The 19,179-nt window shown below is 27.6% G+C and overlaps 6 protein-coding genes across 13 annotated transcripts in view; 2 read left to right on the top strand and 4 right to left on the bottom strand.

The window, feature by feature from the left end:
- The window catches only part of Tsp66E (Tetraspanin 66E), a 31,228-nt gene extending 29,940 nt beyond the window's left edge, over nt 1–1,288 (bottom strand). For all 4 annotated transcript variants that reach the window (XR_004841080.2, XM_035887810.2, XM_035887807.2 and 1 more), the window contains exon 1: nt 869–1,288. The gene's annotated coding sequence lies outside the window, so the exon portion shown is untranslated. The remainder of the gene's footprint in view (nt 1–868) is intronic.
- Nucleotides 1,289–1,638: 350 nt separating this feature from the next.
- Nucleotides 1,639–6,591, bottom strand: LOC118451361 (uncharacterized). Of its 3 annotated transcripts, XM_035887804.2 has the most exons (9): nt 6,471–6,591; nt 5,368–5,718; nt 4,975–5,283; nt 4,595–4,772; nt 4,363–4,503; nt 4,118–4,275; nt 3,821–4,007; nt 3,458–3,739; nt 1,639–3,154 (listed from the first exon to the last, which is right to left on the bottom strand). In XM_035887804.2, the coding sequence occupies exons 2-9, from the start codon at nt 5,713–5,715 to the stop codon at nt 1,950–1,952; spliced, it is 2,808 nt and encodes a 935-aa protein (XP_035743697.2). In that variant the 5' UTR covers nt 5,716–5,718; nt 6,471–6,591; the 3' UTR covers nt 1,639–1,949. The 3 variants fall into 3 exon arrangements, with proteins under 3 accessions (XP_035743697.2, XP_035743698.2, XP_035743696.2); XM_035887803.2 differs by having other exon boundaries at nt 1,640–3,154; nt 3,458–4,007; XM_035887805.2 differs by lacking the exon at nt 4,363–4,503 and having other exon boundaries at nt 3,458–4,007.
- Uqcc1 (Ubiquinol-cytochrome c reductase complex assembly factor 1) lies at nt 5,259–8,517 on the top strand. 2 transcript variants are annotated; one of them, XM_085655199.1, is made up of 7 exons: nt 5,259–5,380; nt 6,450–6,759; nt 6,953–7,168; nt 7,343–7,415; nt 7,570–7,736; nt 7,943–8,137; nt 8,337–8,517. In XM_085655199.1, the coding sequence occupies exons 2-7, from the start codon at nt 6,727–6,729 to the stop codon at nt 8,433–8,435; spliced, it is 783 nt and encodes a 260-aa protein (XP_085511325.1). In that variant the 5' UTR covers nt 5,259–5,380; nt 6,450–6,726; the 3' UTR covers nt 8,436–8,517. The 2 variants fall into 2 exon arrangements, with proteins under 2 accessions (XP_085511325.1, XP_035743704.2); XM_035887811.2 differs by lacking the exon at nt 5,259–5,380 and having other exon boundaries at nt 6,368–6,759.
- A 110-nt stretch (nt 8,518–8,627) lies between these two features.
- On the bottom strand, nt 8,628–11,533 carry LOC118451410 (sphingomyelin phosphodiesterase 1). The gene is made up of 9 exons (XM_085655198.1): nt 11,395–11,533; nt 11,219–11,297; nt 10,703–11,013; nt 10,212–10,598; nt 9,943–10,115; nt 9,655–9,855; nt 9,235–9,586; nt 8,963–9,153; nt 8,628–8,855 (listed from the first exon to the last, which is right to left on the bottom strand). The coding sequence occupies exons 1-9, from the start codon at nt 11,422–11,424 to the stop codon at nt 8,756–8,758; spliced, it is 1,824 nt and encodes a 607-aa protein (XP_085511324.1). The 5' UTR covers nt 11,425–11,533; the 3' UTR covers nt 8,628–8,755.
- A 125-nt stretch (nt 11,534–11,658) lies between these two features.
- On the bottom strand, nt 11,659–14,278 carry Nmd3 (60S ribosomal export protein NMD3). Its single transcript, XM_035887905.2, has 11 exons — nt 14,080–14,278; nt 13,881–14,015; nt 13,667–13,817; nt 13,427–13,561; nt 13,197–13,305; nt 12,901–13,051; nt 12,677–12,819; nt 12,425–12,576; nt 12,204–12,319; nt 11,947–12,129; nt 11,659–11,857 (listed from the first exon to the last, which is right to left on the bottom strand). Exons 1-11 carry the CDS (start codon nt 14,127–14,129, stop codon nt 11,659–11,661), a joined length of 1,524 nt encoding a protein of 507 aa, XP_035743798.1. The 5' UTR covers nt 14,130–14,278.
- A 24-nt stretch (nt 14,279–14,302) lies between these two features.
- On the top strand, nt 14,303–19,079 carry Pitslre (cyclin dependent kinase 11B pitslre). 2 transcript variants are annotated; one of them, XM_035887888.2, is made up of 9 exons: nt 14,303–14,496; nt 15,780–16,154; nt 16,243–16,737; nt 16,821–17,012; nt 17,090–17,418; nt 17,500–17,826; nt 17,939–18,203; nt 18,313–18,543; nt 18,668–19,079. In XM_035887888.2, the coding sequence occupies exons 1-9, from the start codon at nt 14,405–14,407 to the stop codon at nt 18,960–18,962; spliced, it is 2,601 nt and encodes an 866-aa protein (XP_035743781.2). In that variant the 5' UTR covers nt 14,303–14,404; the 3' UTR covers nt 18,963–19,079. The 2 variants fall into 2 exon arrangements, with proteins under 2 accessions (XP_035743781.2, XP_035743785.2); XM_035887892.2 differs by lacking the exon at nt 14,303–14,496 and adding an exon at nt 15,219–15,471.
- Nucleotides 19,080–19,179: the final 100 nt, after the last annotated feature.

The raw sequence follows: 19,179 nt of genomic DNA, 5'->3' as shown, positions 1-19,179 counted from the left end.
GATCTCTTGGAAATAAAATAATAATATTATTTAAAAAACATTTATTTTAATGTCTACAAAAAAAAATCAATAGAAGAAAAATAATAAATAAAGAAGATTCAAATGTATCTCAACGTTCGTAAACATTCTCCCGCCTTTTTTGCCGTATCAATATAACTACGTGAACGTTGAACACGTTATTCTCAATCACTACTCAACGGATCGATGTGTGTACATACATATAATATCGTTTCTTGTAAGAAAAGTCAAAACAAGAAAAAAAACACATACACACACACACACACACACAGATACAAAAGAAAGCGTACGACATCGCCCAAAATGGAATGACGCCGTTGTTCGCATCTTGAATCACAGTACCGTAACTATTTATTTTGTTTCCGAACCAAACTACATGTACACTAGCACGAAATAATCTCCATTTCGTAATTATACATCTTTTAATTTTCCGATAATAATGTTATAACTAATATCTCTGAATAATCTCTGAATTAGAAGTTAACGAACAATAAAGTCATCTTCGATAATTCTAATAAACGCTCGAATTATGGACGTTTGTTGATATAAATAGGATGCCCAACGAATTGTTTCGTTGTATGAATTTCTTTCATCTGAATCTAACGGATTAACGAAAGTTTTTTGTACAACTTGATGTTTGATAATCTTGACGTTAAGATAAATCGTACTTTTCTATGATAGGAAAGAAGAAGAAAAAAAAAAAGAAAAAAGAACATTAGCTTAGAGCAATCGACGAATGCTTTTAACATAAAACGTTCATTTTTCGGACAATAAATTAATGAGTAAAGAGTACAATCGAAAAATAACTTATGTATATATAATAAAAGAAAAAAGAATAGTCTATACTCACGTTAAGAAAGTAGAGAGAGAAAGAGAGAGGGAATGAGAGAGAGAGAGAGAGAGAGAGACAGAAAGAGAGGGAATGAGAGAGAGAGAGAAAGAGAGAGATAGAGAGAGAGGAAGAGAAAGAGAGAAAGAGAGACGTAAAAATCTACGAGGTTTGGTCCAGCTCTTTCTCGATGTGTCCTCTGCGTTCTTTCTTACACCAATCACGATAATACCACTTGTCGTATACACTATCGATACACTATCGCTATTTTCGATGATTATTCACTTAAAAATATCACGGACGTATATGATTTGCAAGCGGCATTTGTGCCGCGTTTGGTACTACACTATAACCCCGCGCGTAAATATCGTTTAATATGTCCAAAAACTCAATCCGCGTTCGGCGCCGTTCGTCGCGCATTTGTGCCAATCCGCCGACCGGCAAGCGTTCCCCTTTACGACGCGAGCCGCTATCCCTTCTACTCGCGTCTTCGACCAATCAGAAGACTCGTCACGTTACCGTTATGCGCAGCCGTGGATGCGCACGCATTCTCGCGGACTTCTTCGCCGGGAATTAAAAACTTTGTTTTGTTAGGTATAAAATTTAATGAAAATAAATATCAGAAAATATTATATACATGTAAGCGCATGTGTGTATATATATATATATATTTAAAAAATCAATAATAAGAACTATATATTATTTATAACATAAATTTATTTTCTTTTACATTTGTACGTAATCTTTGATGCTATATTTGAAGTATGAATATACTTTACATATAACTTTAGTATGTTTCCAAAATTTAAAGTTGCTTTCATTAAATGTAATTTTATACAATATTGTTAATTGCCACACATTATTTAATGTTATATATTGATACTTACAATAGTTAAACATAAAACAGTACTTTTTGCAATGTTTGTGCTATTTTGCATATGTCACTATGTGCCAAATTTATCTGTTATTTCTTATAAGTTAATATTTGAATGTTAATAAATTTAATATACTTCGATAAATTATGAAAATATGATATAACTTTAAATTAAAATATGATATCGATGAAATTCATTTAAATGTGTGAAAACATACAAATTTATTTTTATTTTTCTTCCATTATTGTGATTCCATCTTGCTGTGTAATATGTGGCACACGTGAAATTTTCATTGTAGTAGATTTAGAATTTGCTGATTTTGTTTTAATCTCTGATCTATCTGCGTTATTATCTTGTTCGAATGGTACTACCAGTGGCACAACAGAATCTTTTGATGATAGTTGTTCTACTGGAATGTCTGAATTTTCTTCTCCATTGTTTAAACGAAGGAAAGATTTTTTATTTAATGTTTTATACGACGTCCCCTTAGAAATTACAGTTTCTTTGCGAAAAGCCGCTTCCTTTAGATCATAAATGAAATCTTTATTCACTGGTTTTACACGATTACGTATAGGACGTTGGGGTTTTAAACTACCTGATGATATTGAAGAATTAGAATCATTCCAATCTTTAGTTTCACAGTCTGTTTTACTTTCATTACTATCATTTTTTTTATCAGAGTTTGTATCATTTGTAAAGCTTGACGTTTCTGATTCCAGCTGTTTTGAGGAACATTCATCAGGCGTGCCAAAAATGACTTCCATAACCATTCTTTTAAGATCAGGGTCACTGTCCAGCGTTCGAGTATGATTGTTTTCACTGTTTTTACTAAAGTTCGAAGTGTTATTGTTTTCATTGTTGATTGTAATAGAAACGCTATCATCTTTATCACTGGAGCAAGGTACTTCTTTAGTACCAGCTTTTATATTGTCAACATTCGTATTTACTACATTTTTATGATTTTTATCCACAGTCACATTCTTTGTTTTACAGCGATCTAAAGAGTTGGAAGAACTAACTGATTTAAATTCATTTACATTTTCTTCCATATTAGTTACATCAATGACAATATCTTCATTGCATGTATACTGATTCTGTGGTATTTCTACAACCATATCTGTTATAACTGTACGATTATTTTGAGCGTTATGCATTTTATTACAATGAGCAACACAATCATATTTTACAAAGCATTTAAAGTTACATAGCTTGCAACGATATCGATTCCAACCAATATGAATGGCCATATGTCTACGTAAATTCGTCATTGATGTAAATTTCCTTTTACATGGAAGGCACTGTAACTTTCGAAGATTTGCTATGGTAGCTATTTTATTTTCCATTATTGTTGTTTGATCAACTTGGTTTCTTACATCAGTAGATGAATTCAAAGTTGAGCTAATATTATTACTTGAATTATTCGAATTTGTTCCTATAATAATATATATTATATATTATATATATATATTAATATTATATATATATATATATATATATATATAATATTAAGTGGACCGGAAAGTAATGTCGCTTTCTTAAATTAGATTCAAACGAATAAATTTTTAACAAGTTTTTATTTTCAATCACAATCAAATATCGACATGCGCAGACACGACATTACTTTCCGATCCACCTAATATATATTTAATAAATAATTAAATAATTTACATAAATATTCTATAGTAAGCTTAAAATTTATACACATAAATTTATAGATACAAAAAAATATACTCACCTATAATATCATTTAATACCTTCAACTGATTATCTATCACTACTTTCCTTTTTTTACTTCCATTCTTTAGAGCAACTGTTTCAGATGTATATACAATTTCAGGATTATCCAAAGTATTATTGGACGGAGATGAATCTTTGTTCATGTTTTTATTAAATAGTTCTTGATTTTGGGAAACATTTATTTGTGATGATACACTAACTATATCAGTACTTTCACTATCATTAGAGTGCTCATTGCCAATCATATCCCAGTCTGCATCTGTTAGGGTAGTTATGTTTTCTACACGAATAGATGTTTCATTTAATTCTGTTACTTCCGGAGAATTTTCTGCGATAACCGGGACGATAAATATGGTATTACTGTTCGTCGTTGTTTCTGGAGAACCTTTTGGAGTTTTCTTTTCTTTAATTATGGTTTCGTTATATGCAGCAATTCGCCTCTGACAATGTTGCGAATGCGAAAATAAAGCAGCTTTCCTATCAAATTTTTTGCCACATCCGCCGCATCTTTGAATCTCTGAATCGGTTTCCAAATGATTCATCCATTCCTAAAATATAATATTCCAGTAAATATAAAAATCTGAAGACTCAAATATTTTCATAAATATTTAGATAAAAAGAACACTAGATATAAATACTAGATTATAAAATTACGTACGCGAGTTTCATTAGATCCGTTTAAGTCTATAATTTCAATAGGCTTGCTAACTGCATTATCTTGCTCTGTATCTTCTGCGTGTGTTATTTCCTTACGAAATGCTTTTTCTTGAATCTGTATTCTCAACTTTCGTACTTGTTCATTTGACATTCTGTGAACTGCAAAAAATATTTACACGTGCAGTTTATTAATTATTAATTTACAAGAAAAAGTAAAACACTACAAATATATTATGTTTTAAATACTTTTAAAGAGATGGCGATATACACTCCATGTATTCACAAATGTACTCGGACAGCAAGGACATGGATAACATATACGATGAGATGTATGTAATGTTTTCATATGAAATGTTAAGGTCTTTTTGGTGGAAAACTTTGCATTGCCTACATATAATTATACATATATTAATATCTGATAAATACAATTTAATTAAGCAAAAGTACAAATGATTTAATAAATAAAAAATTTACCCACATATAGAACAAATCAAATTGGTAGTAGACAATTGGTCAATGCCAAATTCATTATATTCTTCATTTGCCAAAGATGGGATCAAATGATTATCTTCGTATACATCCTTTTTTTCTAAAAGTTGTCCATTGGGTCCTAATATTCCAATATTTTGATTTAGCATAGTTTGTAAGTTTACTGTCTAAAAATGGAAACAATTAGTGATAACAGTATTATAATTTAATACAAGTATAAAATCACATTAGGCATATATTTATATGAACTCTTTTTCTTATTATAGTGTGTAGAATCCACACCTGCTGTACTTCCCATATAAGCAAGAAGAAAATAAATTATTATTAATAATACAAAGTATATTTAATTATGGCTAAATTAAACCTTACCTTTGTTTCATTTAAATCATTTTGATAAACAATGGAAATTTCTGGTTTATCAATTTCATATTGTGCGTTAACCTTATTTGAATACAGGATATTAGAATTGTCATAATTCTTATTAAGTTTCATTTCTTGTAAATTATAATTATCACATATTCTTTGCTTTCTTTGAAGCATATCTATTATAGTAGTAAGATCTTTCTTCTGTTCTTCTTTATTGGCTTGACTTCTAAGAATTCTATCGTTATTACAATTTTCTTTCACTACTTCTTGTTCCGGTATATGTAAACGTATAAACGAACCTTTGGTATATGCCTATAAGTTTTATCGGATAAATTGACATTGACTTTATTAGTTAAATTACTAGTAAACAGAAAGATATATCACTAATGCACTAACCTCATCATCATTGGTGAGAGTATTTTTATTTAAAGTAATATTAAATTTTTCTTTACAATATACTCTTTTGTGAGAAATGAAATTAACAAGGCTTCTAAATAAACTACGACAAACACGGCACTCATACACAATATCGCATTCATAAGCTAAAATTGCTTTAACCTCATCACTACCGCTTTCAAGAAGTTTACTAACTTGAGACAATCTTGAGACACTTATATCAATAGGTTTTCTTAAAGCTGATAAATCTGGTGTAATCACATTACTTGTTTCTTTTGTACCAAATTTAATTTTTCCAAATTTCGTACTATTTTTTTTATTTTTAGACTTTGCTTTCATTGACTTCATTTCCTGAAAATAAATGAAATTGAAGTATTAAAATGAGGCTTTACAACGATAAAAGTTAATGCTCATATTAATGGAAAAAAAGGGAAAAAAAAAAAAAAATAGAAAAGAAATATTTTTATTCCAATTAATGTGCTCCAAAAGTTTATAGAAAAAAGAAAAATATATTTCTAATTTTTAAATAAAGTTTGCAAATAATAATATATAATCTTATATAAATATCTATCAGTATTTGAATTTAATATATTTATTTAATATAATAAGCTACTAAGAAATATGTGATTTATATTTATTATTCCAATATGAGCTTGGAATAATATATAAATTTCTTTTAAGTATATTCTAATTCAGATAAATCCTATTATAGATAAAATTTAATGATAAATTTAATTCATACATGTTTATAATGACATATTATAATTTATAATATATTTTTACAACTTAAATGCATTAAAATTTGTTATATATTATAAATATTTAGTCAATGATATCTAAAGAATACAAAGCATATCAAAAATACATATTGTAAATGTTATTTAATTAAAACATCACATATAATTACATTTTTATTGAATTATATTTCTGCGATTAATTATTAAGTACAAAAAAAAAAGACGAGAAAATACGATAGTCTTTCATTGATATAAGGACGAAGAAGAATAGCTAATGTGTAGTGTCTCTCCTGCATTTTACAACAAGAAAATCAATTTCCATTCAATGATTTTCGTTTTGTTTAGTCAAAGAAGAAGCATATTTACCAGTGTTGAGGATTAACAACCGGCTCCGTGCGAAAATAGCAAAGAAATTATATCTAAATGTGGTCTCACGATCTGTGGATTCGATCATCGGGTGACCTCCATTTTCAGTAGAAGTTCTTGTGTTCACCGTTTGGCAAAACTTTTACGAGCAGCACTTTAGTCATACGTACGTACAAATTCTACGAGTTTGATTATTTTTCAATGACAAAACGAATAAAACATTTTAAAGATTTTTCATTTAAATAAATAAAATAAAATGCAATATAGTAGGGCGTTTTCGTCTATAAAGGTGAGTTATTATTTATTATCAATAGATTCCAATCTAATCCCAGTAGAGTTTATAATTTTTATTTATGAAATTTATAGTAAGTTTTTTTTACATTATATGAGTATTTTAAATTACATCATGCCAGTTATATGTATGTGTGTATATACATAAATATGTATAAATATATAATTATATTAACAAAACAAATGATTAGTGTATAGTACCTCTACTGACAAATAGAAAGTATATACAATGTGATAATATTAAACTTTGGAATCATGGATCATTTGCACGCACATTGCAATGGTCTGCAACTAGAATTATTCATACAACGGCTACTGTTAAAACTTCTGCCATTGAAAAAGTGAAATCAACTAGTACGTTCAAATGGATACTACAAAAATTAAAATTCATTGATTTTGAAGGAGCTGTAAGTAACAATTCATTAGTAACATCAATATATTTTAATTCCTATAAATTTAATATCTTATACAGAGATTTATAACATTTATAAAATTGTAGTATATTAAAATTATGATTATTACAGAAAGATTATTTACTATTAAATGATATTTATGTGAATTGTAAATTTTACTATTCCTAGAAAATAAAAACACATGCCTATTCAGAGTATGAATATATTGTAGATAAAATTGATTATTCTACATTTTACAAAGGTATGTTTATTATCTTTAATTATTAACATATATACATATACATATATATATATATATATATATGTGTATATATGTAATAAATATATATAATTTTGCATAAACATCCAAGATCTTTTAACAATTGTATATGACTAATCTGTTATTTGTTAAACAGATTTGAACATGGCTGATACATTTTTTTCATGGTTCTTAATAACAGAATTACATGTATGGATGTTGATGGTACGTCTTATGGCGGAAGGAAAATATGGTAAACTAGCTAGAAATGCCTTAGTAGAAGCAATGTGGGATGATATAGAAATAAGATCAAAAATGTTAGGAGTAAGTGTATATGCACATATTCCTTTTATCATTTATATATTTCGAAACAATAAATTCCTTCTATAAAGATTTAATTTATCAATTTTTATGTCAAAAATATTTGAATTGTATAATATTAATATTTTTGCTCAATTATTATTTGATTTGTAAAATATGATTCGCAATATTTATTTTAAATTGATTATTCAAACATATTCTATTCTTAGAAAATTAATCCAAATATCAGAAAAGAACAAAAGGTAGAATTATCATACCAATTCAATGCAGCTATACTTGCTTATGATGAAGGTATAATGTCTGATGACAAAGTACTAGCACGCGCATTATGGGAAACATTTTTCAATTTAGAATGCAATAATCCAGAGGTTATAGAAAAACTATTGATTTATGTTAGGAAACAGGTAAATTTTCTATCTAAAATTCCTTTTTCTTATTTCAATTAACTGAAAATATAATGATTTATTTAATATAGTGAAAAAATTCGATTAAATTTATTTAAAAATTATTAAGTAGTATTTGAAAATTAAGATTTTTTTATCATTTTATAATGATATTCTAATTATATAAATTAAATAACACTATCATTTATTTATTTCACAGATTAATCTTTTAGATAAAATACCATCACAAAAGATATTACGACACCCACAGATAAAATGGTTAGAACTAAAAAATATAAATATAGATAATAGTTTGTAAATATGTAAATATACAATAAAAAAAATTTATAGAGATATTGTATGTAATTATACGTATAGTATTATATGAGATTTTTCAAATTAAATGATTATAAATTCACAATGTAATAGGAATAATATTTATTTTTATTATAATCAATTAAGTATAACAAATAATATATAATAAAATTCTTCCTAATTATTACAAAATAAATGGAAGCCAATAAGTGTACATATATCATGGATTATAATTAAGATATATCATTAATCTACTTTGCAAAGATGAATAAGCATCACCAATATAGTCCTCATAATTTAATATTATAACTCAAGTTATAATAATTAGTGTGGTACAGTAACAATAATATTATTCATATATTGTTCTTTGCACTTTAAATCACAGCTTGTTTGCAAAGCTGGAGCAGCATGTTTGAAAAAATTCCTGAAAAAAAAAAAAAAAAAATAAAAAATACATTGAATATTAAAGAGATTAAAAAAAGAAGAATTATTAAATATTGATCATTGTGTTATGCTATTTTATAGACTTACTTATAATATCGATCTAAGGTATCCATATTATTTTTCTTATCTACAAGCCAATTATTTAAAGAATCTAATGACAAATCTGTAAGATTATATTCATTCTTAAACGAATACGATCTGTACCATTGTGGCCTTTGTGTTGGATGTTCATTTGCTGCTGTTATATTATACATCCAATTGTCAAAATCTTCAACCATCTGTGAACATGAAATAATTTACAAATATTAATATAAATTATATAGAATAATTACTTTATCTTTCTAAATAGATAAACTTACGAGAGTATTATTATCAATGGTATACAGTTTATAATTTGGATTCAAATATTCGTAAGTTGTAAAGCTACCTCCATTCCATGCTATATGACTAACATTTTTTGCATCTTTATCTTTGTAAATAACACGTAATTCGTCATTATGTGTATGACCATTGAATTGAGCAACAATAATGTGAGAAAATTTGTTAATAATTTTAATATATTCCCTTTTCCATATATATTGACAATCTCGATCACCAGGTGGAATATGACTTAAAATATGTACAAGTTCTTTATTTTTTTGAGCTTGTGTAAGTGTTTCCACTAACCAATTTAATTGCCCATTAGGATCTTGGTGTTGATATAATAACCACCTAAAAAAATAATTTCCTGTATTAGCAAAAGAATTTTTTTTTCTTCTTTTTTTTTTTTTATTACACACCAGTTATAACAGTAACAAATATTGCTATTCAGGGCTATGATTCTAAATCCTTTTCTAGGTGATAATGTATAAAATCCACCTTGTAAGATAGTAGCACGGGTAGATTCTGGTAACCAACCAAAACTGATCCATAAATCTGCCACTAAATTATACAGCCAATATGTACTTAAATTATCATCTGTTATACTTTGAGGTGCATATCTGTAAAAAGAAATGTTTATTTTTTACATTTTTCTTTCATGACTTGTTATTAAATTTAAAATAATATCAATAATACAAATAGCTCACTGATTCATAGGATGTGATTCATGATTACCAAGTACAGGATAAACTGGTGTTTTCTTAAAATATTTATAAATCTCAATGTAGTTTTTATAAATATTTTCTATATTTCCTTCTATTGAAGTTTCCCAAACACTATGATCTATTATATCTCCAGTAAAGTAAATGTAATTAATATTCTGAAAATAATAATCTTTTCAGCAATGATTTATATAGGATTTAAGTATATAGGATTTAAATTGTTTTCATCAGGATATACTTTCACCTAATCATACCTGATGTGTTACTTTAATATGAGCCAACATATCTACTATTGAATGCCATGGACTATCGCATTTATTATAATCTCCCCAATAACCAGCTATTTTATTACTTGAGTTTGTAATATTCTGTCCTTTGCGACAACAGGTAGGTTCATTACAGTATGAATTACCATATGGCTCATATTTAGGATCATAATGGATATCAGTTATTTGTACAATTTTAATTGTATCATTATTTTTTTTTATCAAAGGCATTTCTTCAATAGATATATGATCAAGGGGAACTGTCCACTCATACTTTTTAGTATCAAAAGGGCAAGATATAGATTCCAAAACAATTCCACAAATATCGGATGCTTTTATATTTGGTTTTGAGTCTATTATATAAAGAATTATTGGCTATAAAAAAATAAATCATCTGATATTATATTATATATATATATTTAATTATAATTACAAGTATTGATATTTATGTTGTAAAATGTAACAAGGCGTGCACATACCAGATTCAATTTGATGGCACCAGTACAAACTCTCTCAGTTTGAAAATTCAATAATACACATAATTTAATTATCTTCTTTGCAATATCATTTTCAGACATGCCTTGTTGTCGGAATGTAATAAAAGTTTTAAGAAATGATTTGCATATAGTACAAATACCTATACTATTTAAGTCAGTGAAAGTTCTCCAATTGGTAAATTGTAATTCATTTGGCAGAGTCAAAAATTGAATTAATTCCTGAAATACTTCTGTCTCTTCCCCTGAGTTTACCCATTTAGTAATTTCATTCACCACTGATGTAACATTGATATCTATCATTTTTAATAAGATATTTAAAAAATGATAAATTTTTTATATATACGTAATTTTTTTACTTGTATGTATGTATATAACTAGAATTTCAATTAATATAATATCAAATAATTCTATATAGAAAATATTGAATAGAAGCAGTTGGGAGATTAATATGTATCATTAAAAAGTATACAAAAATATATTAATTCGAATTTATATTACCTTGTATATCATTATTGAAACCACTTACAAGTGAGAATGTAGAAAAAATAAATAATATGGTGTTAAATCGCATATTGATCTATTTTAAACAGTTTAATTTAAGAGAGTGTTACAGTTATTCATATAATGACAAAAATGGTTCATCAAATAATCTGGTATTAACTTATCATCCCTACCTTTTTGTAACATGATCTTATACGTGGCATATTTCATAAATAGATATATGATAAGTTGTTTTTTCAAATACAATCAAAAAAAGTACTTGAGTTTTATCTTTCCACTTATATTGAAATTGATCTTATTTGAAATTAAATTAACATATTGAAATTATTCGCTACAATTGCCCGATATTACATCTAAAAATTTTTTACCAAATTTTAGATCGACATTAGTTTATTATAAATAAAAGAAAAAAAATAAAACAATACAATTTTATTATTTTATTCTAAAACCTGACATATTCTATTATCATCATCAATCATAAGATCATCAAGCATTTCCTCAAGTGTAATTTGTGGAATGTTCGGATCGATTTCATTAGTATCAATAGGAATATGTTTTTTAGAATCTCTAAAGATATTAATATTTTGTCGCATTTCAGGATCTTCCTCTAATTCATCCAAGAAATCGTTATACGCACTGAAATATCAAAAATAAGACTTAAATATAAAATATGTCCATATAAAAATATACTTATATATTTTTTATTTATAATAAAAATTACATACTTATTGTCTGTACTCATGCTAACAATATCATCAGCAATGTGTTTCAATTTCCATATTCTGGCTCTACGACGTGCAGCTTTATCAACTCCATAAAATTTCTTAACTAAGATGATATCAGGTATTGTATCGCTATCTAATTTATCAAAATTATCATCATTAATGTTGCTATTACCAAGGGCATATCTGGAATAAGAATACAGATTTATATCTTTGCAATATAATAATTAATTATTTGTAATTATTGGAAAAGAATTTACCCAAGTGCTGAATCTCCTGGCTTAAGTACATGACCTAAATGTGTGCGAGTATGAATTGGACTATCAACTATTCCTAGTTCTGCAGCTTTGACTAACCAGACATCGGATATAACATGCTAATGGAAAAAGTATATAAATTGATAAATAAATAAATCTATAAATAGATCAATAGTATATAAAAGTAATTTGATTGATGTAAAAATAAAATAAATTTTATATACCTTTGTTGAAATACTTCCTTGACCTGGAAAAATTTTCTTATGTTTATCTTTTACAGGTTCTATATCCATTACTATATACTCAATCAATTGCTTTGGATTGCAAATACTGTTAAAAGGATATCTCCAAAATATAGTAGCACTTACTTCTGCAACTGAAAACAAATACTTATTTATATCATCATATTACTTCCATTAGACTTATATTATATTATAAATATATATAGTAATAGAAAGTACTTTTCTATCACATACTTTGTCCAGATGAAACATCTATAAGATGTATGGAATTTGTAATTCTATAGACAAGACAAATAGAACTCAATCCTCCTAATTGATGCATTAACTTTTTTGGTAAACATACTATGCTATCTTTGGAAATTGGAACAATTTCCACACTGAAAAATTGTTATTAATAATAAATATATAAACTTATAACGATATATATATATACATAAACAATAACAATATAAATGTACCTGTAGGTAAATTTATAATTATAAATATTGCTATGTATATCATGTGAAATTAATTTTTTGGAATGTTGATAACGGCAGGGTATAACAGTTACCAAAAAATCAACCATTTTCCTAGCTGCTGCTTCGTTAGCATAGAAAAAATCTAATCCTTCTGAAATTATTATATGAATTTACATTAATATTTATATTGTTTCGTTATATCATTGGCAGAATATTTTTATTATTGATTATAAAATATAATCTATAAAATTATTAGTCATTATTTATCAATTATAAAAGGTGATTTTTCAAATTACCATGAATAGGTTTTATACCCAAAGTTTGCTCATGAGCTCTATGTTTTAAAATGAGCTGTTCTAAGTAAAAAAATGTCTTCTTATTTATACCCTTCTGTCTAATTTGTACCTAAATAAAGCGTTTTTTATTTATTAGCTTATAAATAACAGTAATGCAAAACTATTGATTTTATTATATAATTATTATATAATAATTGATCTTTTGAAAGAGAATGTCTGATAATACTTACAGATGCACGCCAATAATCTTTTGCTTCCGTACGATGACAATCATCACACATTTGATGATTCACAATATATTCAACAACAAATATTTGTTGTAAAACAGTTCCTCCTATTACTTCTGCATGTACTGTTAATTTAACCTAGAAAGAATTTGTACGTAAAAAAAAGGAAAAAATAAAATTTTGTCTATAAAGCCTTCATATAAAAACTTTTAAATTGTATTAAAAAATTAATAGAAAAATTACCTTTAATCTTTTTGAATGAGGTTCTGTCCAAACGAAACCAGCATCTATCAACTTTACACGATTTAATCCTTTTAATTTTTTTAAACATAATGCTAATAATTCTCTTGATTCTAAAGCTGCATGTATCCATTCCATAGGTGGTTGTAAATATCTATCCCACGATATATACATAAGTTTACATATGCTAGATATATTTACAAAATAAAATATTTACCTTTCACATCCTTTGCAAAATAGAAGAGTTACCTGTTTAGGTATACCTTCGGTAATATCAACTTTTGTACGCAAACATGCTACACACATGTTAGCAGGGTTCGGTTCAATTTGAGCACCACATTCGCAGCACAAACTATAAAATTAATGTATTGTTAAATTATTCTTTTATTCTAAAATAGAAAATTGGATATACTCACATTACTGTTTTACTTTGTGTTGCTGTGTCAAAATTTTCAACATATTCCATTTTGCAATATTTCTTTCTATTTATGATATATAAATAGCTTGAGTGTAAAAATAGATTAGAAAATTTAGATAATTTTTATTAACCTTATTGCACCACGTGTTCAACAAGAAATTGTAAATCCAATTCGTGGGATTTTAATGGCTCAGTTTCAAGAAAAGCTTATAAGTTCTATGGTAGAGGGCTATAGTGTCATCGCAAATTTAACCGTCTTTATATTGTAAAGGGGCGTCGGTAGTTCCAGTGGGTTGTGAGGTCGAAGGTCTTAGGTTAAAAATATGTCGGAAGACGGAGCGGACATGGATATTGATAATCAAAGTGAAGACGGAGAAATCAAGAAAAGTCCATCGAAAGATATGGATGACTTCAGGTATTGTAACCTTAAAATAATAAAGTAAGTTTTTATGTCGCTTGCCTAATAGACTTGCTTGAATATATTACACGAGTTATACGTTTTACGTACGTTTTACTTACCTTTTACTTACGTTTTACTTACCTTTTACTTACGTTTTACTTACGTTTTACTTTGTTAAACATGCTTTTGGAAATATATGTATATGTATATATATATATATATAGACATATATATTTCTTATTTTTATAATAGCTTCACATATTTTGTGCACATGCATGCTGATATTTAATTTGTTAAAGTTAATAGCATTCATTTCTATTACTTCCCAATTATTTATTACTTTAGAGCAGAAATGCATAATGATAACGATTCTTTAAGAAGTTTACACTTCATTGCCTTAGAATATTTGTTATATATTTTATATTTATACAGTAAAATAATAATTTCAATTCAACCTATTTCTTATCTATCTTATATCAAATGCTGTTATCTATATAAAAAAAAAAATGTGATCGTACTGTATTATATTTTATGAACGTTTACGTAAATATGCATAAAATGTTGAATAAAATCATAGATATTCTGTTCGTTTATATTAAAAATAAGTAAAATAACCTAACAAAATGTTACCAACTCTTTCGTATAATTCATAACAGGTTAAAAGTTTCTATTGAAGCTTTTTAGTTCATAGTTTTTCCGACAGCGCCGCTGTAGTCTAGTTTGAGTAATCAATGGGTAAAGACGCGCGTAATATATGCGATTAATACAAGTGCATTAAATTTCTGTGAAAAGGAAAAATATTATTATGTTTAATTACTAATCATAAGATTTATGCGAACTTTTTTTATATTTTTGGAATATTAAGATTTTCGATAACTTTTCTATGTACGTTCCTTGATAAAAAGGTTCGAAAAGTGTGTTGAGTGATAAAGTATTGCGTTACGTATGTACATAATGTCGAGGAATGCTCATGTTACCGAGATTCTATAGGTACTACATTCTAATATATCAAACATACATAAAATAAAATTAATGTGACATTAATTGTTAATTAAAATATTCGGTCGGTTGTTTCTTCTTTTATTTTTTTATTTATTTATTTTTTTTCATATCTTCTAAATCTTATATATATATATATATAGATTATTTATATTATTTCTACATCAGTTGTTCATAAAATATTCATTTATTTTGATATTTTGTTATTGTTAATTATATTAATCAATAAAATAAAATTTTTAAATATAAGACATACATAGTTAATATGCATTTATATATTAAAATATTACATGTTTTAGTTTTTCAGAAGAAGATGGCGGAGATACAGCTGATTCTTTGGATATAAAACCACCACAGGCCGTAATTCGGCATAGAAAATCAGGATCTTCTCATAGAAGAGAAAAACACAATGAAAGAAGGGATCGTCGCGAGGAAAAAGAACGCAAGTCGCGTCATCATGATCGTGCAGAAGATAGACATAGGGACAAACATAGACATCGTAGACATGGTATGGATCTATTGGACAGATCAGAGAGATCAGAAGGTTCTAAAAGAGAAAGAGAAAGAATGGAACGATTAGAGAGAATGGAGAGCCATTCTAGGGATAGAGAATCAAGACATGAGAGAAAGGAACGTTCTACAGGTGATAGAGTATTAGAAGATTTAAGGGAAAGGTATTCTTTTTTTTTTTTTTCTTCAAATTTATATATTGTATTCCATTATTCTTATATAATAGACATTAATTCTTTTATTTTTCTTAAGATTGTTGGATAAGAGAAGAGAAAGAAGAGAGGATCCTCGTGAATTACGTGAATATAAAGTTGAATCTCGACGAGAAATACGCTTAGAGGATTCTCGTGAAATTCGTGATTCTCGAGATCGCCGAGAAGTACGAATAGAAGAGATACGTGAACGTCGTGATATGCGAGCTATCGATGATGGAGGTAGTCGCCGTGATATTCGAATGGAAGAACGCAGGCAAATTCGAGTTTTAGAAGAGCAATATTCTGAAGCAGATTTGATGGAAAGAACTGAGAGGAGTGAGAAGCGACACAAGAGGTCTCATAAACATGATAGGTTCCGTGACAGAGAAAGAGAAAAAATTGAACGAGAGAAAGAACATAGAGAGAAACAATTACGAGAAGCAATGGAAATTGTGAATACAGAGATAGAAGTCGATGAAATGGAGGTCAATGAAATTCAAATACATCCAAAAGAACCAAAGGAAATGACAGAGCAAGAACTTAGAAAAGAAAGGTTATAAGAAACAAATTATAAATTTCTTTTTTCTTTTTTTTTCTCCCCTTTAAAGTATTAACAATTCGTTTTCAAAATTATAGATTATTGGAAGCAGATAGAGAAATGGCTAGAAGAAAAGAAGTTTCACGTCTAGAATTAGAAGCTAGACGATTGAAACGAGGTGAAAAGCGACCATTAAGTCCTGAAACTTGTCAAGACCCATCTATCGTTGAGTTATCAGATGAAAGTCCTAGTCCAGCGCAATCCGATGAAGGACGTTCAAAGTCGGTCGAGTAAGTTTATGTTATATACATTGTGTCATGTCAAAAATTATACAAATAATTTGTCATTTAATTGAATTTTTTTTCAGATCCAGGCATTCTTCGGACGGACAAAGAAGTATACACGAGAGATCATCAGACAGACATTCTTCTGATTCTTCAGATTCTAGTAGCGACGAGGACGATGAGTCAAATGAATCAAACAAGGGTTCTAACGGTGATTCTAACGATGGATCTGATTATAATAATCCGAGTCCATTGTCTGTAGAACGTTTAGCAAAGTCTGATCATTCTGACGGAGATTCACCTGGTCATGTGGATCCGAATGGTACTGCCAAGAATGCAGAGGAAGAAGAGGAAGAGGAGGAAAAGAAAAATGAAGAACCTGAATTACCTCCATATTTACCGGCCATTCAAGGTTTCATTTATATTCGTTTATCTTTAAGAACAAAACAATAATTTGATGTTTCATGCCATAAAGAAGAAAATTATTTTTTAGGTTGTAGAAGCGTTGAGGAATTTCAATGCTTAAATCGTATAGAAGAAGGTACGTATGGTGTTGTATACAGAGCACGCGATAAACGAACAGATGAAATCGTTGCATTAAAAAGATTAAAAATGGAGAAAGAAAAGGAAGGATTTCCTATTACCAGTTTAAGAGAAATTAATACTCTGTTAAAGGCACAGCATCCTAATATCGTAACTGTGCGAGAAATAGTTGTTGGTAGTAACATGGATAAGATATTTATAGTTATGGATTATGTAGAGCACGATCTAAAGTCATTGATAGAAACAATAAAGCAGAAGAAACAAGTTTTTATACCTGGTAAAATATTATTAACTTTTTTTTATTATGTCTTTATAGATTTACATAAGATTTAAACTTTATATATTTTTTATTTACTAGATAGTAATGGAATAAATTTTTATTACTTTAGGTGAGGTAAAGTGTCTTATGGAACAATTATTACGTGCGGTAGCACACTTACATGATAATTGGATTCTTCATCGAGATTTAAAAACATCAAATTTATTATTAAGTCATCGAGGTATTCTAAAAGTTGGCGATTTTGGTTTAGCTCGTGAATATGGTTCTCCATTGCGACAATACACACCAGTTGTAGTGACACTTTGGTATAGAGCACCAGAATTATTGTTAGGTGGCAATGAGTATAGTACACCCATTGATATGTGGTCCGTAGGGTATGTAGCATATTAATATTCATGGTATTAACTATAATAAATAAATATATATATATTATTATTATTAGAAAAAGCATGGAATATTAATTATATTAAAATATTTTTTCAGATGTATTTTTGCGGAATTACTCAGGATGGAAGCTCTCTTTTCAGGAAAATCGGAAATTGATCAATTGAATAAGATATTTAAGGAATTGGGTACACCAAGTGATCGTATTTGGCCAGGATATAGTAAATTACCAATGGTTCAAAAAATTCCATTTGCTCATTATCCTGTAAATAATTTAAAACAAAGATTTAGTTTGTCTCTTTCGGATCTAGGGATTGAATTATTAAACAAGTAATTAACATTTTAACCTATTTAACCTAACCATAAAACTTTTTTTTTTTTTTTTTTTTTTTTTTTTGAATAAATAATTATATAATGAAATAATTAATCTTAACTATTTTAATACATTTTTTAGATTTTTAACATACGATCCACAACAACGGATAACAGCCGAGGATGCATTGAAACACCCCTATTTCACGGAAGCACCCTTACCAATCGCACCAGAAATGTTTCCCACTTGGCCTGCTAAATCAGAATTAGGGCAAAGAACAGCAAATGCATCACCCAAACCACCTAGTGGTGGAAAAGAATACAAACAGTTGGGAGATGGTGACGATGCTGATCTAAGTAATTCAGGCTTTCACATGGGATTGATGGATGGTGGAAGACAACCACCTGTTGGAGGTGGTTTCCATTTAAAGTTCTAACAATTCTGACGAATCTTTCGTTGATAAGAAAATAAATATAATTTCTTGATATATACATATATATATATATATATATACACACACACACACACATATATATATATATATATATATATATATATCTACAAGTAAATTCGTCAAGATATTGGAGGGTAATTTATAAAAAAAGAAGGTATTGCATTTTTATGAGTTTTTCAAACATTTAATTAATATAATC

This window comes from Vespa mandarinia, chromosome 2, assembly GCF_050613455.1.
Source record: "Vespa mandarinia isolate Hongniang chromosome 2, ASM5061345v1, whole genome shotgun sequence".
Taxonomy (NCBI): domain Eukaryota; kingdom Metazoa; phylum Arthropoda; class Insecta; order Hymenoptera; family Vespidae; genus Vespa; species Vespa mandarinia.
The sequence above is the reverse complement of the archived record's forward strand: the minus strand, read 5'-3'. Positions and strand labels throughout refer to the sequence as shown.